General features: G+C 48.3%; 2 protein-coding genes across 2 annotated transcripts in view; both read left to right on the plus strand.

Annotated features, from left to right (window-relative positions):
• The window catches only part of LOC309525840 (uncharacterized protein), a 56,358-nt gene extending 47,861 nt beyond the window's left edge, over positions 1–8,497 (plus strand). The window contains exons 2-3 of the mRNA XM_082211457.1: positions 6,819–6,849; positions 7,114–8,497. Of these exons, the coding sequence (XP_082067583.1) occupies positions 6,837–6,849; positions 7,114–7,730 (630 nt within the window). The 5' untranslated portion in view covers positions 6,819–6,836 and the 3' untranslated portion in view covers positions 7,731–8,497. The remainder of the gene's footprint in view (positions 1–6,818; positions 6,850–7,113) is intronic.
• LOC309525753 (uncharacterized protein) overlaps positions 1–23,228 on the plus strand; it is a 400,379-nt gene that overhangs the window by 213,634 nt on the left and 163,517 nt on the right. The window contains exon 7 of the mRNA XM_082211248.1: positions 4,754–4,927. Within this exon, the coding sequence (XP_082067374.1) occupies positions 4,754–4,927 (174 nt within the window). The remainder of the gene's footprint in view (positions 1–4,753; positions 4,928–23,228) is intronic.

Here is a 23,228-nt window from a genome sequence, read left to right on the forward strand (position 1 = left end):
AAGAGCAGAGCAGGGTCCTCAAAACAGCCACAGGGGTTTGGGATCTACGCCCTTGCTAAGACCTAGATCTGGGCTCCTTGGGGCACATGGGGGCGGGGGGGGGGGCAGGCTCTAAGCGCAGCCGCAGATCTGCTGGCAGGCAGAGGGAAGGGCAGGCTCGGTGCGCTCGGTTTGGCAAGGGTTAAAAGGAGCAGAGCTGGATTCCTAGAGAGGGCAGGAAGGGAAGGGGGTGAAGGTCCTCCATGGCTCAATTCCCTCCCTCCCCCTCCCTGCCTTCTTCTTCTCTCTCCTTTGCAAAAGCCCCTCCTGGAATCCGGTGAGTCCCCTGTTTCCTCCCTCTGAGGGTGCAATGGGGAGAAGGGGGTCCCAGGGGGGCAGGGAGGGGGCATGGGGGTCCCTTCTCAGATCATACATAGTGGGGGCAGACCCCCAAGTCAGGGGGCAGAGGGTCCTCCCTTGTCCTCTCTGCCAAGTTCTTCCTTGGGATCCAGATGCTGCCTTCATTTTGGGGAGGGGGCTTGGGGTCAAGGAAAACTGGGCAGGTAAAGAAACCCCGCAACGGGGGGGAGGGGGTGAGCTCCCGTTGCTCGGTCCCAGCTCCTGCCCACCTAGCAGTTCGAAAGCGTGTCAAAGTGCAAGTAGATAAATTGGTACCACTCGGGCGGGAAGGGAAACGGCGTTTCCGTGTGCTGCTCTGGTTCGCCAGAAGTGGCTTAGTCATGCTGGCCACATTTATACAAGGATTAAGACCCATCATTAAAATACACAACAAAATTGTTCCATTAAGATACTGAAATAAGCCTGCAAGAAAAGAATAGTATTAAAACAATGCAGCTATTAAGAGGCAGAAAAGAACAGAGCAATGTATAAAAAAAATATCATCTTTCTTCCCCCTTTTCCCCTTAGGGTCCAGTGTGCTTTGAAGACGTAGCTGTTCCTTTCACATAGGAGATGCATCTCCTGTTCTGTCTGGGAATATTCTTCCACCAGTCCTGCCTTTTCAAACCAGGATGAGGCTGCTCTGAGCTGCCCAGCCCTTCTTCAATGTAGGCTTCAGAGATCTCAGGGACGTGAAGGTACATCCTGTCTAATTTTCTCAATTTTTTTTCTTAAAAAAGGCAGTAATTCATTTCCCTTCTTCCTCTTTCACAAGCAGTCATTTGCATTGTTCAATCATTTCAGGCTCAATTTCTTCCTCAGCCTAAACATAATAATAATAATACTGCCATATAACAGCAGATTGTAGGTGGGGAATTGGAGAGGAAGAAGAAGGGAGACAACCAAGAGAATCCACACAATGGAGAAACCATATAAATAATCAGAGTGTGGAGAGACTTTCAGTCAGAGCTCCCAGTCCACTTCCCATCAAGGAAAGCTCTTCGTTCAGAAGGAGAGCCTCACTTCACATAAAAGAACTAAAGGTGGGAAGAAATAAGTGCTTGAAATGTGGGGAAAGCTTCCTTCGCAGCTCCATTCTCTATTCCCATGAGATACTTCATACAGGGGAGTGTTTGGGAAAAGCTTCACCTGGAAAACCTGTCTCAGTTTCCATTCAATAAATCAGAGCAAGGATAATCACAGAATTTCAGAAAATGGTATAAGGCATATGGTATAACTGGTATTAGGAAACTTCATGAGGAATTAATGGGAAAGACAGCGTTGACCCGGAGTAGTTAAAAAATGCATGTTCTCTCCCCGAGTGCCACGGGCCCTGCTCCAGAGAGAGCTTCTCTGAAGAAAGCACAAGCAAAAATTACTCAATTTTACGTGAATAAGGAAAATGAGGAGGTGGCTAAGAAACAGCAGGAGCCAGATCCTATTACTGACCTTATAGGATCTCTCAGCAGCTCTAAGGATGAGCAGAAAGAGGTTTGGGGCCCAGGCAGCTCAACTGCTAAGTCATCTCTGGCACTGAGACCAGGAGCTCAAGCGACTCAAGGCCAAATTCAGGCTAAACAAGTAGAGGAACTAATCTGAAAGCAAATTTCAGAACTATCCTCAGGAAATGCTAATACAAGGATAAAAGACTCCTTCTCCCAAGCCTCTAGTGCAAATGAGGGATTATCAGTCATTGGGTGACTTGTACTACTAACAAGGGACATAGAATGCATAAAATCCTTTTTGGCTGACACTAATAAAATTCTTACCATCCTGATAGGTACTTGTAAAACCTACTGGAATAAAATCTGGCAGGGAGTGTGGAACCGGATAATACAACAATATCTCTTTCCCTACCATTAAAAATAGATCAATAAGGGAGGTTTAATTCGTCCACATGGCAAAAGGAGGTCTATAAGTAAAAAGAAGAGCAAAAATGTTAAAAATTTTAAAAATAGTGCAATATTAAAAAGTTGACTTGAAAATACCTTTTAACTTACTTAAGAGCAGCTCATGCTCTGGGTCCAGACAGAACACTTAAGAAGCTTGTACTGTACAGTGGTACCTTGGGTTTGTTGGGATACTGCCAGGGAGACAAAGTCCATCATGGCCCTACGTCGCCTCTGGACGTCCATCGATCTCCCGTAGACACGCAGTATCAGCAATTAGCGACACAAGCTCCAGAAATAGCTTGCCACATTCCAGAGCTTATGCACGCTCTATCAGCAGATAATGCACAGCAAAAGATGCACGCAGGAAAGCATATTTACAAGTTTATTCAGTGTTGGTCAGAACAAAGAAAAAACATGACCGCCTGCTTCAGCGTTCAGGCACCGAGAGAAACGAAACCAACAGAAAACATAAACATCCTGTGAACAGGAAATACGCAGACTCTGTGACTCACAAAGCCTGCTCCCTTTTAAGGTGGAACGGAAATATCCTAACAGGGTTAAGTACTTAATTCGTTCTAAATGTCCGTTCTTAACCTGAAGCACCACTTTAGCTAATGGGGCCTCCTGCTGCTGCCACGCCGCCAGAGCATGATTTCTGTTCTCATCCTGAAGCAAAGTTCTTAACCCAGGTACTATTTCTAGGTTAGCGGAGTCTGTAACCTGAAAGGTATATAACCTGAAGCATATGTAACCCGAGGTGCCACTGTACTGGAATTTGCACACCAGATCCTTATATCAATATGAAACGATATGCAAGGTTATCAAATGCTCTGCTGTCCTGTCAGAAGCCAAAACCAAACCAGGGAGAGGGTTTTGATAAACAAGAATTGGAAATGGGTGCTGTCTCAAAATAAGCTACTTCTCTCAAGCTACCCTAAGCCTTTAGGTATCTTCTCACAAGAGGAGTGTAAAGTTTGTGAAGATGGTGTAGAAGCACAGAGAATATCTATGGAGGAGAGGTGTATCAGTCTCAAGATTATTCAGAAATGTGGCACCACCAGCTCCTCTGCTTCCACATTCAGCAACACCTCCAAAAAGTCCTCAATCCAAGGCAGACTATTATCCTTTAGTTGACATATACTCTGCAGGTGACAATCCTGACTAGTCAGCTGACCTGGACCCCAAGGAACCCCATAAATCAGACAGCCCAGGGTCCTTGCACTTGAGAAATCTAGGGAAGGACCTACTTGACAGAACTGAAAAGAATTGATTACATGCCTTCTGTGCTCTGCCATAAGAAGCCCAGAATGAAATACTCTCAGATTGGACCTCTGACGTTCCTGCCTAATAAGTTTGAAGAAGGAACACAAGGGCTCATGCAAGCAAAACTTGACCCTTTGTGCTCCAGATCCAGCCCACCAGAACGAACCCTCTTTCCCCGAAGATTTGGTCCCCATGCAAGAGGCAAATATGGCTGCAACATCTGCCTGGCTTGCAATGAGAGAGCTCAAAGAGCGTCAACAGGACTCTCCATAGAAAGCACCAAGCATGGGGCCACTTGTTACATTACATGTTACATTAGCTACTCATCTGTTTTCTTCCCATGCTCTGGGGTTGCAGTTTTCAGGCTTAGGGACAGGATGGTAACTCGTTTTGGCACCAAGTTCTGTCCATAAGCCCCAATGAGTTCAATGGGATCTACTCTCAGGTCCCTACTGTACAGACCATGCCAGCCTTGCAAAGTGGGGTGAGGAGCAAAGAGCTGAAATTGCTTAGAAATGGGGCTTTTGAGGGTTCTGGTTCCGGTCTGCCTTAATGGATGCCGCTCCCACGATAGCAGAGATCGTTAGCAAAGAATAAACAGATGATTTGAAGGTAATTGTCCTTAATTAAAGCTGCATGCTGGAACAGATGGAACAAGATAATAAACCACTAAATTTAGATACAAAGCCGAAACAATTTGAACTGGAAAGAAGACTTCCGTTGATGAAAAATGTATGTTGTTGGGGAGCGGGGAGCCTTTACCTTTTCTTTATATATATCATGTTTGCAACATAAATGATTCGGCAGCACACACACACACACACACCCCGAATGCTAACAAACTGATAAAAAGCAAGAGGAGATACAAGAGAATGGGATTGTATTTACGGATTACAACAGAAAAGCAAAATTGTGACAAAATTGAAATGGATTTAAAGCCTCAAACTTTCACTGTATTGCTATGGAAGGAAATGGAGTTTAGTTTTGATGATCAGCCAAGGCTTGGGGACAGGATGGGGACTGGTTTTGGCACCAAGTTCTGTCCATAAGCCCCACTGAGTACAATGGGATCTACTCTCAGGTCACTACTGTGCAGAACATGTCAGCCTTACGAAGTGGGGTGATTAGCAAAAGGGAAACTGCAAGCACAGGAGAATATCTAGGGCAGGAGAATCCCTGCAGGGCCTCTGAGGCTCCCTTTGCTTCTTCCTCTCTCCCAGGACCCTGCAGCTTCTTTTGGCTCCTTGACTCCTCAGGAAGGATGAAAGAGACGGATCCTGCAATGCTAGCGAGGATGGAAGGGGGAAGATGGACGGTTGACCTGGTCCGGCTGTCTCCTGCATCCCTCCCCACAACCTCTGAGTGTTCCCTCCCAGGGACCTCCGAGAGATCTGGTGAGTCCCAGGGGAGTGGAGATGGGGACCTGGAGGGATGGAGCCGGAGAGGAATTGGGGCTTGCTCAGCTTGGGGGTGGGGGGAGGCAGGCAGGCGGATGGAGATGGAGAAGGGGAGCACCTTTTCGGGCTCCCCCACCTGCCTGCCTGCGCCTTTGTCATCTGCAGGCAATTTGAGCAAGGAATAGGTCACAGCTCCCCGGCCAACAGGATGTATTGGCAGCTCAAAATGTCTAAAACCAGTTCTGTGATCTGAATGCCCTGCCAATGTCAAACACTGATCTGTCGCGCAGCACTAGAAGCCACGAGTCTTTAAAGGAACCTGATCCTGCTGTGCAGATTGAACGCAGATGAGGCCTCCATGTATTATTATTTTTTTCTTTTCTTTTTGGAATAACTTTTTATTTGCTTTTAAAAACAAGGAACATAGGAATAATAAAACATGTAGACCAAGCTCATGTCATTTCTATGTAAAATAGCAGAATAAATTTGCAGGAGTATCTATAACATATAGTTCATCATTAGTGGTCAGTGTATGAGTCCTGGGTGCATGAATTGCTTTCAACTGAAACAAAAAAAGGGGAAACAGGAGAGCACAGAGAACATTCAACATCGCAGAGCCAAATGCCTAGACTGGAGCTCTTGTGGCCGTTGTGCTTAGATTAAGTGAGTAATAGTCATTTTTCCTCTTCTGTTACCAATGAAACAATACATAGTTGGTCTTATCATGAAAATGGGAGGGGGGGCTCAAAGTGAAGAAAGAGATTTACGTATACATTTAAATTTAGACCAACCAGATTGAGATAGCTTCTGATGGGGAGTGTTCAGGTGAAGGTGTCGCTGTTTGTTTCACAGACGAGGCGTGGGCGTTGCTGGATCCTGACCAGAGAGCTCAGCATTAATAATAATAATAATAATAATAATAATAATAATAATAATAATAATTTATTTATACCCTGCCCATCTGGCTGGGCTTCCCCAGCCACTCTGGGCAACTTCCAAAAATAAAATAAGAAAATAAAATACTGTACTACATCAAACATTAAAAGCCTCCCTAAACTGGGCCGCTTTCCAATGTATTCTAAAAGTCTGGTAGTTGTTGTTCTCTTTGACATTTGGTGGGAGGGCATTCCACAGGGAGGGCGCCACTACCGAGAAGGCCCTCTGCCTGGTTCCCTGTAACTTGGCTTCTCGCAGTGAGGGAACCACCAGAAGGCCCTTGGTGCTGGACTCAGAACGATGAGGGTGGAGACGCTCCTTCAGATATACTGGACCAAGGCTGTTTAGGGCTTTAAAGGTCAGCACCAACACTTTGAATTGTGCTCAGAAACGTATTGGGAGCCAATGTAGGTTTTTCAAGACCGGTGTTATGTGGTCTCGGCGGCCGCTCCCAGTCACCAGTCTAGCTGCCGCATTCTGGATTAGTTGTAGTTTCCACGTCACCTTCAGAGGTAGCCCTCCTGGGCAGCAGCAGCAGTAACAGCAACCGTCCTTGTGAGGCCTCTCAGGCCCCGCCTTAGGCCAGATGGTGAGTGGCAAGAGCAGGGCCCTCAGGCACTCACACAAGGGAGTCCTCCTGGGCAGCAGAGCAGTCCTTTTGAGGCTTCAGGCCCCGCCCTGGGCCAGGTTGTTAGTGGCAAGAGCAGGGCCCTCAGGCACTCACACAGGGGAGTCCTCCTGGGCAGCAGAGCAGTCCTTTTGAGGCTTCAGGCCCCGCCCCGGGCCAGGTGGTTAGTGGCAAGAGCAGGGCCCTCAGGCACTCACACAGGGGAGTCATCCTGGGCAGCAGAGCAGTCCTTTGGAGGCTTCAGGCCCCGCCCCGGACCAGGTGGTTAGTGGCAAGAGCAGGGCCCTCAGGCACTCACACAGGGGAGGTCAAGGAGAAGTCAAGGAGGAGAATCGTGGGATCATGGACTCTCTCAGTAAGGTTCCCTGTTGGATCATAACATGTTGTGATTGGAGATGGAGTGGATTCCATGATTGAGCCACAAAAATATCCATGCCAGATAAAAGCCAAGCAATATCTCAGTTAATACCAGGAAACAAAAACAGTGAAAACTATTAGACGGCCACACATCTCATTCTCTTCAGTTCTTCCTCTGTCACAAGCATTCGTTAACATTGTTCAGTAATCTGGAGGTCCCAATTCCTCCTGAGGCTCTAATTAGCTTCTCTCTTTATTGCAGATGGTGATGACTTAGAAGGGAAGAACAAGGGGGAGCACAACAGAATCCACATAGCGGAGAAGTCATATAAATATTCAGAGTGTGGAGAGAAAATCCGTCAAAGCTCTCAGTCCACCTCCCGTCAAGGAAAGAGCTTCATTCGAAGGAATAGCTTCACTTCACACGAAAGAACACAGAGTAGGGAGAAATCGTATCAGTGCTTGGAGTGTGGAAAGAGCTTCAATCAAAAGGGTAATCTCACTTTGCATCAAAGAGTTCATACAGGGGAGAAACCATATAATTGCTTGGAATGTGGGAAGAACTTTAGTCACCGCCACAATCTCGCTTCTCATCAAAGAATTCATACAGGGGAGAAACCCTATCACTGCTTGGAATGTGGAAAGAGCTTCAGTAAGTGGGTGAATCTCACTTTTCATCAAAGAATTCATACAAGGGAGAAACCCTATCAGTGCTTGGATTGTGGAAAGGGCTTTAGTCGGAAGGAAAGTCTCACTTCCCATCAAAGAATTCATACAGGGAAGAAACCCTATCAGTGCTTGGAATGCGGAAAGAGCTTCAGTCAAAGCACCAATCTCACTTCCCATCTAAGAATCCATACAAGAGAGAAAACGGTTTAGTGTTTGGAATGTGGGAAAAGATTCATTCATGGCCCACCAAATAATTCATACAGGGTTGAAAGCATATCAGCACATGGAATGTGTATAAAATTTCACTTGTTAAAAAGTCAATTTAAGATCTCACACCAGGGTGAAGTATAGATTTATAGATTCAGAATCTAGTCCAGCCCCCTCCAGAAATCTCATTTCAAGCACCCATGACCACCCAACTTCTTCTTAAAACCCCCCAATGAAGATCCACCCCCTTCAGAGAGAGTTGCTTTTCACTGTCAGCTCTTACTATCAGAGAGAAAATATAAAAAAAGACTTTGGAGAAGACTTCCGGTGTGATGGCCTATGGCATTTGGCTGCTTTCCCAGGACACCGGACCCCAGTCATGCAATTAAACAAGGTGAATCTGGGGGTAATTATCCCTGTTGAACCCCGCAGTGATGGGGCGCACGTGCCTTCACCCGCACGCCGTCCGATATCTGCCGCTCGCTACAGTGGAGGCAGGGGCGCTGAGTGTTTAGCATTGCACGAATTGGAAAATCTCCAATGCCAACGCCATGAGCGGGAGCATTCCTGTTTTTCAACAAAGATTTGAATTTGGACTTTGAAAGGACTTTTGTTGCTCTGCTACAGAAGATGTGAGGTGAGCGTCTCATCTTTTTTCATCCTTGCTACTGTTGGACCAGCGCCCTCCCTCACTTGTCCGAATGGTGAGGAACTTCGCCCGTAGTAGCAGGGTACAGCAGAAGCAGACTCTGGCTGGAATGCAGCATCGACAAGATAAGAAGTCAGAGTTTGTAGGGCAGCAGTTGAAGAAGGAGCAAAAAGGGTTTTCTTGTGTGTGTGTGTTTCCTTGTACCCATCTTTTAGATTTAGGGGAGCTAGTCTCAAACGTTTGTTGGGGGAGACCTAGGTTTTTTTTGTGGGGGAAGTTATTTGTCCTGTCTTCAAGCTTTTTATGATGGAGGACCTCTGTAGCCACCCCCAACGACACAATCTCAAGATGGAAGGGGAGGGAACAGCTGCAGTCGCCTGCGATTCCTGCGCAATGTTTGCCATCTTGCCAAAGGTTGCAGGCAGCTTTACCTGCAGCAATTGCATGTTGATTGCCCTTTTAAAAGACAAAGTCCAGCAACTGGAGGAACGTGTAGCTACGCTCCAAAGAATTAGAGAGCTGGAGCTCTTCTTGGAAGCAACAGAGCACACCGTCCCCACCAAGGAAGAGACAGGGGACTCCCCTGAGAAGGAGGCTAATTCACCAACTCAGGAGCCAGATATATGGAGAAACGTGACTCAAAGAAGTAGGAGGCCCAGGGTTCACTCTGATTGTTTAGAAATACACAATCGCTTTGAGGTCCTTTCCCCTAGCATGGAAGACGAAGAGCAGACTCCATTTGAGGATCTCTCCCTCATTACAGTCGATCAGGTATATGAAGACGAGCAGCAAAGTCAGTCCTCAGGGAATGTGCAGGCGACCTTGGAACGGACAGCTCACGGAAGAACCCCGACCAAACCCAAGAGGAGGCGTGTAGTGGTGATAGGGGATTCCCTACTGAGGGGAACAGAAGCAGTGATCTGTGGGCCTGACAAGATGTCTCGGGAAGTGTGCTGTCTCCCTGGGGCTAAGATCCAAGATGTAACTGAACGACTGCAAGGAATCATAAAACCCACTGACGAATACCCCTTCCTCTTGGTTCATGTGGGAACCAATGACACTGCAAGCAATAGCCTCCAGAAGATCAAAAGAGACTACGAGGCTCTCGGCAGGAAATTGAAGCAACTAAATGCACAAATTGTCATCTCGTCTGTCCTCCCAGTTGAACGACGTGGCCCAGGGAGAGAGGGGAAAATAGTGGAAGTGAACAGCTGGCTTCGCAAATGGTGTAAACAGGAACGGTTTGGATTCTTAGATCACGGACTGCAGTTTCTTGAAGATGGACTTCTGGCAAGTGATGGGCTGCACCTCACAACGGTTGGGAGAAATGTTTTTGCCAAAAATCTCAGAAACCTCATCAGGAGGGCTTTAAACTGACTAATGTGGGGGAGGGAGACAGTGCTCCTGAAGGTAGGAGTCTATCAATTAATGAAGATGATCATCCAAATGTCATAGACCAAATGGAGCAAACAGCACGCGGACCTAGTGGTGGGAGGAAAAAATCCTTAAATAAGAGACACGGGGGAATGATTAATGGACTTCAATGTCTGTACACTAATGCGCAAAGCATGGGAAATAAACAAGATGAGCTTGAGCTCTTGGTACAGCAAACTAAATATGACATAATAGGCATCACTGAAACCTGGTGGGATAAGTCCCACGATTGGAATGTAATAATGGGGGGATACAATCTATTTCAGAGAAACAGACCAGACAAAAAAGGAGGAGGAGTGGCGTTATATGTCAGGGATGTGTATACCTGTGAAGAGATCCAAGATTTAGAACCTCAAAGCCAAAGTGAGAGCATTTGGGTCAAAATTAAGGGAGAGAAGAATAACAGAGACCTCATTGTGGGAGTTTACTATAGATCCCCAAGCCAAACGGAGGACATAGATGATGCCTTCCTGGAACAGATGGCCAAGCATGCAAAAGGAAGGGAGATAGTAGTAATGGGGGACTTCAATTACCCGGATATTTGTTGGACGTCAAACTCAGCCAAGAGCATAAGGTCAAACAGATTCCTCACTGGCCTTGCAGACAACTTCATTGTCCAGAAAGTGGGAGAAGCAACAAGAGGAACAGCCATTTTAGATCTGGTCCTAACCAATGTTGATGACCTGGTTAGTGGGGTAGATGTGGAAGGATCATTAGGCGCGAGTGATCATGCTCTTCTGAAGTTTACTATACAGCGGAAAGAAGCAGCCAAGCATACTAGGGCTCAATTTCTTGACTTTAAGAAAGCCGACTTCATAAAACTTAGAGAAGTGCTGGGTGAGATCCCATGGACAGCAATACTAAAAGGAAAGGGAGTTCATGATGGCTGGGAGTTTGTTAAGAGGGAGATAGTAAAAGCACAACGTCAGGCAATACCAATGAGACGGAAACATGGAAGGTGCCTAAAGAAGCCAGGGTGGCTATCTAAAGAACTTTTAACTGAATTAAGATTAAAAAAGGATGTGTACAAAAAATGGAAAAGGGGGGAAACCACCAAAGAGGAATTCAAACAAATAGCCAGCACGTGTAGACACAAAGTCAGAAAAGCTAAAGCACAGAATGAACTCAGGCTTGCTAGAGAGGTTAAAAGCAACAAAAAAGGCTTTTATGGGTATGTTCGTAGCAAAAGGAAGAACAAAGAAACAGTGGGGTCACTCAGAGGAGAAGATGGTGAAATGCAAACAGGGGACACAGAAAGGGCTGAACTCCTCAATGCCTTCTTTGCCTCAGTCTTCTCCAATAAAGAAAACAATGCCCGACCTGAAGAATTTGGAGCAAATGTTTCAGCAAAGGAAACACAGCCCAGAATAACTAAGGAGATAGTACAAGAATATTTGGCTAGTTTAGATGTATTCAAGTCTCCAGGGCCAGATGAACTGCATCCAAGAGTATTAAAAGAACTGGCAGATGTGATCTCAGAACCACTGGCAGTCATCTTTGAGAATTCCTGGAGAACAGGCGAAGTCCCGGCAGACTGGAGGAGGGCAAATGTTGTCCCTATTTTCAAAAAGGGGAAAAGAGAGGACCCAAATAATTACCGCCCAGTCAGTCTGACATCAATAGCAGGGAAGATTCTGGAGCAGATCATTAAGCAAACAGTCTGTGAGCACCTAGAAAGGAATGCTGTGATCACCAATAGTCAGCATGGATTTCTGAAAAATAAGTCATGTCAGACTAACCTGATCTCGTTTTTTGACAGAATTACAAGCCTGGTAGATGAAGGGAACTCAGTGGATGTAGCCTACCTTGATTTCAGCAAGGCATTTGACAAGGTGCCTCATGATATTCTTGTAAAGAAGCTGGTAAAATGTGGTCTTGACTATGCTACCACTCAGTGGATTTGTAACTGGCTGACTGACCGAACCCAAAGGGTGCTCATCAATGGTTCCTCTTCATCCTGGAGAAGAGTGACTAGTGGGGTGCCACAGGGTTCTGTCTTGGGCCCGGTCTTATTCAACATCTTTATCAACGACTTGGATGATGGACTCAAGGGCATCCTGATCAAATTTGCAGATGACACCAAACTGGGAGGGGTGGCTAACACCCCAGAGGACAGGATCACACTTCAAAACGACCTTGACAGATTAGAGAACTGGGCAAAAAGAAACAAGATGAATTTTAACAGGGAGAAATGTAAAGTATTGCACTTGGGCAAAAAAAATGAGAGGCACAAATACAAGATGGGTGACACCTGGCTTGAGAGCAGTACATGTGAAAAGGATCTAGGAGTCTTGGTTGACCACAAACTTGACATGAGCCAACAGTGTGACGCGGCAGCTAAAAAAGCCAATGCAATTCTGGGCTGCATCAATAGGAGTATAGCATCTAGATCAAGGGAGGTAATAGTGCCACTGTATTCTGCTCTGGTCAGACCACACCTGGAGTACTGTGTCCAGTTCTGGGCACCACAATTCAAGAAGGACACTGACAAACTGGAACGTGTCCAGAGGAGGGCAACCAAAATGGTCAAAGGCCTGGAAACAATGCCTTATGAGGAACGGCTAAGGGAGCTGGGCATGTTTAGCCTGGAGAAGAGGAGGTTAAGGGGTGATATGATAGCCATGTTCAAATATATAAAAGGATGTCACATAGAGGAGGGAGAAAGGTTGTTTTCTGCTGCTCCAGAGAAGCGGACACGGAGCAATGGATCCAAACTACAAGAAAGAAGATTCCACCTAAACATTAGGAAGAACTTCCTGACAGTAAGAGCTGTTCAACAGTGGAATTTGCTGCCAAGGAGTGTGGTGGAGTCTCCTACTTTGGAGGTCTTTAAGCAGAGGCTTGACAATCATATGTCAGGAGTGCTCTGATGGTGTTTCCTGCTTGGCAGGGGGTTGGACTCGATGGCCCTTGTGGTCTCTTCCAACTCTATGATTCTATGATTCTATGATTCTAAGTCCACAGAGCGACGAGCTGACTCACGCAGCCGTATCCTTCAGCAAAAGCCAGATGCAAGGACCAGAGGGGAGGAGGAGGAGATATAGAAATCGCTCCCGTTCTCACACGACGATACATTAGGTAATTAGGCAATTAAAGGCACAGTGTCACACTGTGCAATGAAAGAATGAAACACTGCAGTACTGACACCTACTTCATGATTTGGCAAGCCTCATGGAAAAAGAGTCAATTAATGAAATGGAATGCAAGTGAAACTTCATTAAAAAAAACTTGAGAATTTGATGTTTAATGGTGCGGTCCTTTGTGGAGGGCTTTAATTATTATTGGCAAGGTATCAGCTTGTTTGAAGATATGGAGAGACTTTGTTGAAATACAGTCTTACCAGAGAATGAGCCTGTAATTTCAATTGCGTCACACGCCATCTTCTCTCCCTTTTTTGTTATTGTTTGAGTCTAGATAGAGAGTAATTTGGCGTCCCGCCAAAGCTCTGGCAAGACTCCAGCTTCTCCTTCCGTCCAACTCTCTCAATAACAATCTGGCATCCTGCCAAAGCCTTAGCCGATCATCAAAGCTCAAACTCCATTTCCTTCCATAGGAATACAGTGAAAGTCCATCTGGGAGTGAGTCTATTGGGGAGGTGACAAAAACTTTTCCACACCAGGCACCCCCTGACCTTGTTATGCCACTACCTGGGGTGCAGGGAGGGGCATGGGGGTCCCTGTTCAGATCATGCCTGGTGGGGGCAGAGACCCCCAAGTCAGGGAGCAGAGGGTCCTCCCTTGTCCTCTCTGCCAAGCCAGGGGGGGCCACTTCGCAGGAGTGAAGAAAGACAGTCAGGTTACCCTAAAAACCCTAAAACTCTTTGTGAATCCCCCCCCCCAGCCAGGCCTCCAAGCCTCGCCTCAGGCACTCTCAAACTGCACTCTCAAAGCTTTCCCCCCCCCCTTCTAAGGCTAAAAGCATTAGCTAAGCATATTGCTCTTGCTGTAACTAAAAGACTGAAGCGAAGGTGGAGAACAGAGTCCTTTGCTTCTCAAAGCCTTTTTCTTTCTAAGGCCAGTGGCCTTGTTAAAACCAGATGGCAGCTTTCTTACAGGAGAATGAAAGATATCTGAACACTCTGAAACCCCCTTTGGTTTCTCACCCCCTTTTCCTGGGAACAGGGCAAAATAGTCCCAAGACAGGAACTTTCTGTTCATGCTCAGGAGACATGGGGCAGAACTTTTCGTGAGGAGGAGAAAGGGGAGGGAACTGGAAGGGGAATATATGCTCTGTGCAAATGGCTGTGAACTCGTGCTTGTTTGTGAGTTATCACACTTGCTCCATCTACCAGTTCATGGATGGTAGAAATAAAGCTTTTTCTCCGAAACTATTCCTTGGGTGTCTGTTGACTCCCATTTTCCCTTTCCCGGGCGCAATATTTTTCCCACCCGAGGGCAAAGCCTCATAAGGCCACAGGAGGACTGCAGCTGTTCTTCCTTGGGACCCAGATGCTGCCTTCCTTTTGGGGGAGGGGGATTTGTGTCAAGGAAATACCGTATTTTTCGCTCTATAACACGCACCAGACCATAACACGCACGTAGTTTTTAGAGGAGGAAAACAAGAAAAAAAATATTCTAAATGAAATAGTGGATATATGATTTTTGTGGTTCATGCTGTGGCCACAGACATGTGATCTGACAGTGAGTTTGGAGTAGCCCAATGCAAAAATCCTGAGGATCCATGTGGATCCATGCTTTGTAACCATGGAGGAGGAACTATGGATCCTCTGCTCACGACTGCAGCAGATCCCCCCGCCACCCGCAGGCATTCGCTCCATAACACGCACAGACATTTCCCCTTACTTTCTAGGAGGAAAAAAGTGAGTGTTATGGTGCAAAAAATACGGTAAACCCCCTTTAGATGGAGGGAAAAGTCACCTTTGGGAACTGAGGCTGCAGCCAGACAGGAACATTCCCACGTGGGGGGAGCACAGGGAGAAGAAAAGCCCTTCTGCATCTCCAGACCACTTCCTGTGTCCCAGATGCAACAACACATGTCTCTCCCCTTTTCAGGCTAAACAAGTAGACAAACTAATGTGAAAGCAAATTTCAGGTGTATCCTCAGGAAATGCTAAAGCAAGGATTGAAGACTCCTTCTCCCAACCTTTTCGGGCAAATGAGGGATTATCAGTCATTGTACCACTGACAGAGGACATGGAACACATAACATCCTTTCTGGCTCACTGTAATAAAATTCTTACCATCCTGATAGATAGTTGTAAAACCTTCTGGAAAAATCCTAGCTGAGCGTCTGTGGGTTTTGATCAAGAAGAAATGGAAATTGGTGCTGTCTCAAAAGAGGCTAGTTCTCTCAAGCTACCCTCAGCCTTTGGGAATCTTGTCACAATCTTGTCACCTCTGGAGTTCGTAAAGGGGAGATATTCCTGGTGCCCTGAATCCTGCTGTTCCGCCAGGGAAGCGGGGCTGCGTCCAAAGCATGGAATGGTGGAAGTACTCAGGGAAGGGAGCAGAAAGCGAGGGAAGCACTAGGCCCCCATTTCTAGGAAGGGGAACATCGGCTTGAAGGGGAGCAGCTGCTTCTGGGCAAGCGGAGCTGGAGAAAAGCTGGGCCTGTCCTGCTGCGCTTCAGGCCCTGACAGCCTCCAAGTCCAAGTGTCAGTTGACTTCGCCCCTCCATTCACTGCGCGAGGAGGCCGTCCCGGAGTTGGAGGCCAGAAAGAGCAGAGGCCATGTTGGGTCAGGGCAACCGGTCCTTCTATGTTTGGAGCGGGAGGAAGGGCCATCTTGGATTGTGCCTGTCTGTTATATACACATCTCTCTCTCTCTCTCTCTATCTATCTATCTATCTATCTATCTATCTATCTATCATCTACCTACCTAGATATATATACACCCCCCTGGTTCTCGTTTGGAGGAGGAGAGCGGGACGGAGGCGCTTTACTGACGGAATGGCACTTCCCTGGCGCCTCCTTTCCTCCCAGGAGCTCCCCCTTCCACAACACCCCTGCCAGGCTGCCCTCTGGCATGCGGCCCCCTTTCCAGCAGGCGAAGCTGCAGGGGCCACATGTCACTTCCTGGCCCTCCCAAAATGGAGGAGGCCTTGGACCCTGGAGGAGCCTGAGAGGAGCCTTGAGGGGGGCAGGGGGGGCCTCTCGCCCCTTCCCAGACTTGTCCGCCATCCATTTATTACTACTGTTGATTAAACTTCGGCCCCTCAGGGCTCTGGCACCCGGCACAGTTAGTGCAAATGATCTCAAACCCTAAAATGGATTGACAGGTAACTGACAGGCGTAGATGATCTCTGGAGATCTAGGGAGTCTGCCGGATGCCCCCCTTGGTTGGGCCTGTGATGGACAGCAGAGCCAGGCCAGTCAGCGGACTTCGTCCCTCAGAAATCCCCCCCCCGGGGCGGGAGCCTCGCTCTGATTGGCTGCCAAGCCAGCGGGGGGCGGAGCCAGCCCTTTTGGCAGGAGAATGCAAGGCGCCTTTTCTGAGGGGGGAGCTTGGAGGGGAAGGTGGGGGGAGGGAAGGGAGACCCCCAAGAAGGAGGGCTGAGGGGACCCCCTGGGTGTGTGGGGGGAGCGGAGGGAGACCCCCAAGAAGGAGGGCTGAGGGGACCCCCTGGGTGTTGGGGGCGGAGGGAGACCCCCAAGAAGGAGGGCTGAGGGGACCCCCTGGGTGTGGGGGGCGGAGGGAAAGGGGGGAGGGAAGGGAGACCCCCAAGAAGGAGGGCTGAGGGCACCCCCTGGGTGGGGGGGAGAGCGGAGGGAGACCCCCAAGAAGGAGGGCTAAGGGGACCCCCTGGGTGTGGGGGGCGGACTGAGAGGGGGGAGGGAAGGGAGACCCCCAAGAAGGAGGGCTGAGGGGACCCCCTGGGTGTGGGGGGCGGACTGAGAGGGGGGCGGAGGGAGACCCCCAAGAAGGAGGGCTGAGGGGACCCCCTGGGTGTGGGGGGCAGACTGAGAGGGGGGAGCAGAGGGAGACCCCCAAGTAGGAGGGCTGAGGGGACCCCCTGGGTGTGGGGGGCGGACAGAGAGGGGGAGGGAAGGGAGACCCCCAAGAAGGAGGGCTGAGGGGACCCCCTGGGTGTGGGGGGGAGCGGAGGGAGACCCCCAAGCAGGAGGGCTGAGGGGACCCCCTGGGTGTGGGGGGCGGACTGGGGGGAGCGGAGGGAGACCCCCAAGAAGGAGGGCTGAGGGGACCCCCTGGGTGTGGGGGGGGGAGCGGAGGGAGACCCCCAAGCAGGAGGGCTGAGGGGACCCCCTGGGTGTGGGGGGGAGCGGAGGGAGACCCCCAAGCAGGAGGGCTGAGGGGACCCCCTGGGTGTGGGGGGCGGACTGGGGGGAGCGGAGGGAGACCCCCAAGAAGGAGGGCTGAGGGGACCCCCTGGGTGTGGGGGGCAGACTGAGAGGGGTGAGCGGAGGGAGACCCCCAAGAAGGAGGGCTGAGGGGACCCCCTGGGTGGGGGGGCAGACTGAGAGGGGGGCGGAGGGAGACCCCCAAGAAGGAGGGCTGAGGGGACCCCCTGGGTGTGTGGGGGGGGGAGCGGAGGGAGACCCCCAAGAAGGAGGGCTGAGGGGACCCCCTGGGTGTGGGGGGCAGACTGAGAGGGGTGAGCGGAGGGAGACCCCCAAGAAGGAGGGCTGAGGGGACCCCCTGGGTGGGGGGGCAGACTGAGAGGGGGGCGGAGGGAGACCCCCAAGAAGGAGGGCTGAGGGGACCCCCTGGGTGTGTGGGGGGGAGCGGAGGGAGACCCCCAAGAAGGAGGGCTGAGGGGACCGCCTGGGTGTGGGGGGCGGACTGAGAGGGGGGCGGAGGGAGACCCCCAAGAAGGAGGGCTGAGGGGACCTCCTGGGTGTGGGGGGCGGACGGAGGGGGGAGGGAAGGGAGACCCCCAAGAAGGAGGGCTGAGGGGACCCCCTGGGTGTGGGGGCGGACTGAGAGGGGGGAGCGGAGGGAGACCCCCAAGAAGGAGGGCTGAGGGGACCTCCTGGGTGTGGGGGGCGGAGGGAGACCCCCCAGAAGGAGGGTGAGGGGACCTCCTGGGTGTGGGGGGCGGAGGGAAAGGGCCCCCCAAGTCTGACTCCAGAGCCTCCAAGTCCAAGGGAAGGAGGCGCCTGTCTCCGGACCCCAGCTTGGCCCCCCAATTCAGTGGGGCTGCCCCCGGGAAGATGGGGGGCTGGAGGGAAGACGTGTCTCCCTTGGGGGGATCTGGGCTTCCTCTTCCTCTCGAGGAGGCTGCTTGGAGCAGGCGGAGACTCCTGGGGAAGCCCCGTCTCCCTGGCGCGGAGTCGGGCTCCGAGGGGGCTCCGTGGGGCAGCGGGGAGAGGGAGGGCTGGGCTGGGCTGGCAAGGGTTAAGAGGAGCAGAGCTGGATTCCTAGAGAGGGCGGGGAGGGGAGGGGGAGGGGGCAAGGTCCTCCATGGCTAAATTCCCCCCTCCCCCTCCCTTCCTGCTTTCTTCTTCTCTCTCCTTGGCAAAAGCCCCTCCTGGACTCGGGTGAGTCTCCTCTCTCCTCCCCTGAGGGTGCCATGGGGAGAAGGGGGTCCCAGGGGGGCAGGGAGGGGGCATGGGGGTCCCTGCTCAGATCATGCCTGGGGGGGGGAGACCCCCAAGTCAGGGAGCAGAGGGTCCTCCTTTGTCCTCTCTGCCAGGCCAGGGAGGGGCCAGTTCGCAGGAGATGCTGCCTTCATTTTTGGGGAGGGGGCTTTGGGTCAAGGAAATAAACCCCCTTCAGAGGGAGGGAAAAGTCACCTTTGGGAACAGAGGCTGCAGCCAGAGGGGAACATTCCCACGTGGGGGGAGCACAGGGAGAAGAAAAGCCCTTCTGCATCTCCAGACCACTTCCTGTGTCCCAGATGCAACAACACATGTCTCTCCCCTGTCGGTCTCCACACCCACAGCTGGCGCTGTTACCTTCCAACAACTGGATCTCACTCCCAAAGACACACTCTTCCATGGTCTCCTAAGACAGATGGATGCCAACCAACCAACATTCCCTCCCCTCCCCCTTGAAGTTGGCTTGAGGGCAGGGGGAGGGTCCACCCCACCAGATGAAGAGAGAGGAGGTCCTTCCATCTGGAAAATGGGAATGCTTGCAAAGATTTACCTGAAGATGAGTGCTGCGTAGATAATAAAATTATTGTTTTATGGAATTGCCCCACTTACACAAAGATTAAAACCCATCATTAAAATACACAAGAAAATTGTTACAGAAAAGAACAGAGCAATGTGTAGAAGATCATATTTCTTCTCCCTTTTTCCCTTAGGGTCCAGTGTGCTTTGAAGACGTAGCTGTTCCTTTCACAGAGGAGGACTGGGCTTTGCTGGATCCTGACCAGAGAGCTCTGCAGAAGGAAGTCGAGGAGGAGAATCCTGGGATCGTGGTCTCTCTGGTAAGGCTCCCTGCTGGATCATAAGGTCAGTTTTGAAATTCCATACAGATCTCTGAAGGACAAACCTCCTCTATTTTGAGGGAGCCCAGTAGCGCCCCCTGCAGCACCTGAGATGTTAACACACCCACAACTCTCCATAGGAGATGCATCTCCTGTTCTGTCTGGGAATATTCTTCCACCAGACCTGCCTTTTCCAACCAGGATGAGGCTGCTCTGAGCTGCCCAGGCCTTCTTCCATGTAGGCTTCAGAGATCTCAGGGATGTGGAGGTACATCCTGTCTAATTTTCTATTTTCCTTTCTGCATCTGTCTGTTTTTGGTTGAGCAAAGGAATGACTGAGCTTGGAGATGGAGCGGATTCCACGACTGAGCCAAATTAAATCCATCCCTGGAAAGAGCCAGGCTTTTCGAATCTCCGGGCCCCATAAATAAGTTAGATAATATCAGCCAAAAAAGGCAGATATGCAAGGTTATCAAATGGTCTGATGTCCTGTCAAAAGCCAAATCAAAACCAACTAGGGAGAGGGTTTTCATAAAAAGGAATTGGAAATGGGTGCTGTCTCAAAATAAGCTACTTCTCTCAAGCTACCCTAAGCCTTTGGAAATCTTGTCACAAGAGGAGTGTAAAGTTTGTGAATATAGTGTATAAGCACAGAAAATATCTATGGAGGAGTGGTGTATCAGTCTCAAGATTATTCAAAAATGTGGCATCACCAGATCCTCTGCTTCCACATACAGCTGTTGTTGTTTAGTCATGTCCTACTCTTTGTGAGCCAGTATGGTGTAGTGGTTAAGAGCGGTAGTCACGTAATCTGGGGAACCGGGTTCGCGTCTCCGCTCCTCCACATGCAGCTGCTGGGTGACCTTGGGCAGATCTCTGTTTTTTCCCATTCTGTTGTTTTCCTCTATTTCTTTGCATTGCTCATTTAAGAAGGCCATCTTGTCTCTCCTTGCTATTTTTTGGAAATCTGCATTCAGTTTCCTGTATCTTTCACTATCTCCCTCGCATTTTGCTTGCCTTCTCTCCCCCGCTATTTGTAAGGCCTCGTTGGACAGCCACTTTGCTTTCTTGCATTTCCTTTTCATTGGGATGGTTTTCGTTACTGCCTCCTGTACAATGTTACGAGCCTCCATCCATAGTTCTTCAGGCACTCTGTCCAGCAAATCTAAACCCTTAAACCGGTTGCTCACTTCCACTGTGTATTCATAAGGGATTTGACTTAGAAATTGATAAATCAAGAAGTTGAGTGGAAAATTAAACAAATGAAACAAAGATCATTCGAATCAGCAAACAAGTGTGGAAAACTGCTAGCATGGCAGTTGAAAAAGAGACAAAAATTGAATACAGTCACTAACTTAGAGATTGATGGTAAAGATATTCAGAAACCTGAAGAAATCAGAAGGTGCTTCCAGAGATACTTCAAAAAACTTTATACCCAAGGGCCGGAAGAAGAGACTGAGATTGACCAATTCTTGAAAATTAATGGACTACCAAAACTTGCTCAGGAAAAGAGAACAACCCTGAATTATAAAATAACACAACAAGAAGTTGAGGGTGCCATTCAGAACATGCAACTAGGCAAATCTCCAGGCCCGGATGGACTTACCTCCAAGTATTATAGGACATTAAAAGACTACTTGATACAACCACTAATGGAGGTATGCAACCAGATTTTGGAGGGGAAGAAGGCACCGGAATCGTGGAAAGAAGCTTTCATCACATTGATCCCTAAAGTGGAAACTGAAAAGACTCAACTTAAGAACTACCGTCCCATCTCACTCCTAAATGTGGATTACAAAATTTTTGCAGACATTCTGGCAAGTAGACTTAAAAAAGTACTAAATGAAGTAATTCACAAGGATCAGGCAGGCTTTCTCCCAGGAAGACATTTGTTTGATAACACTAGGAATATTATTGACATTTTGGAACTTTTGCAAACTAATATCAACACAAGAGCAGTGTTAATTTTTATTGATGTGGAGAAGGCCTTTGATAACATTTCTTGGATGTTTATGAAGAAAAATTTGGAAGGGATGGGAGTGGGACGGGGGTTTGAAAATGGAATAGAGGCAATTTATTCAGAGCAAAAAGCTAAATTGATAGTTAACAATGTGGTGACAGAAGAGTTCAAAATTGAAAAAGGAACACGACAAGGTTGCCCCCTATCCCCTTTGTTATTCATTTCTGTTCTGGAGGTGCTTTTGAACATGATTAGGGAAGACCGGTTGGTAAAAGGAGTACAGGTCGGAGAGAAACAATTTAAACTGAAAGCCTTTGCAGATGATTTGGTTCTGACATTACAGGAGCCAGAGTCTAGTACGAAGAGAGTGTTAGAATTAATCTGTGAATTTGGTCGGGTGGCGGGGTTCAAATTGAACAAGCAAAAAACTAAGGTTTTGGAGAAAAAATTGACACCCTTGGAAATAGAGGGGTTTCAGAAAGAGACAGAATTAAATGTGGTTAAAAGGGTGAAATACCTAGGGGTTAATTTGTCTGCTAAAAATTTGAACTTATTTAAAGATAATTATGAAAAATGTTGGTCTGAAATTAAAAAAGATTTAGAGATTTGGTCAAAATTGAAACTTTCCTTGTTAGGTCGAATCGCAGCTATAAAAATGAATGTATTGCCGAAGATGTTATTTCTGTTTCAGACCCTTCAGATCGTGGACAGAGTGGAATGTTTTGGAAAATGGCAGAAGGATATTTCTAAGTTTGTCTGGCAGGGCAAAAAGCCCCGAATAAAATTTAAAATACTAACTGATGCACAAGAAAGAGGGGGGTTTGCCCTGCCGGACTTAAGGTTATATTATGAAACTGCAGTCTTCTGCTGGATGAAAGATTGGCTACTTCTTGAGAACACTGATGTCCTAGATCTGGAAGGGTTTAATAATGTTTTTGGATGGCATGCATACTTGTGGTATGACAAGGTAAAGACTCATAAAATGTTCAAAAACCATATTGTCAGGAAGGCAATATTCAGGGTCTGGACAAAATATAAAGACTTACTAGAAAGCAAGACTCCGAGGTGGCTATCACCAGTGGAGGCCAAGGCTCGAAAAAGACCCAATATGGAAGCCGGCTGGCCGAAATATTGGGAAATAGTAGAAAAAATTGGAGACAACTGGAGGCTGCAGAGCTTTGAAAAATTAAAGAATAGGGTGCAAGATTGGTTTCTTTATGCCCAAGTTCAAGAGCTTTTTAAGCAGGACAAAAAAATAGGATTCCAGGTGGAAAAATCAAAACTAGAGACTGAACTGTTAGAACCTAAGACTAAGGTACTTTCGAGAATGTATAACTTGTTGCTTAAATGGAACACTCAGGATGAGACAGTCAAATCAGCCATGATAAAATGGGCTCAAGATATTGGGTACAACATTATGTTTGAAGACTGGGAAAGGTTATGGACCACTGGAATGAAATTCACGGCATGTAATGCCCTGAAGGAAAACATTATGAAAATGATATATAGGTGGTACATGACCCCAGTCAAGCTTGCAAAAATATATCACCTGTCTGACAATAAATGTTGGAAATGTAAGGGGGCTGAAGGGACATTCTTTCACCTTTGGTGGACTTGCCCAAAAGTGAAGGCCTTCTGGGAAATGATCTATAATGAGCTAAAAAAGGTGTTTAAGTACACCTTCCCTAAGAAACCAGAGGCCTTCCTCCTGGGCATTGTTGACCAAAAGGTGTTAAAGAAGGACAGAACTTTTTTTATGTATGCAACTACAGCAGCAAGAATACTCATCGCAAAATACTGGAAGGTACAAGATCTACCCACACTGGAAGAGTGGCAGACGCAATTGATGGACTACATGGAACAGGCCGAAATGACTGGCAGAATCCGAGCTTTGGGAGAAGAAACAATGGAAGAGGACTGGAAAAAATTTAAGGACTATCTGCAAAAACATAAGTTGTATGAATGTTAAGAAGTTGCACGATTTGGAAATTCTAGCTTCAGCAATTAGATCTGGGGAGCAGGAAACTAAGATAAAAAACGTAAGAAAAGGTTGAAATTTAAAGTTATATTATGTTTATTTTAAGGTACAAGTTATTGACAAAAA

Source organism: Podarcis vaucheri, assembly GCF_965113315.1.
Source record: "Podarcis vaucheri genome assembly, chromosome: 2".
Classification (NCBI taxonomy): Eukaryota; Metazoa; Chordata; class Lepidosauria; order Squamata; family Lacertidae; genus Podarcis; species Podarcis vaucheri.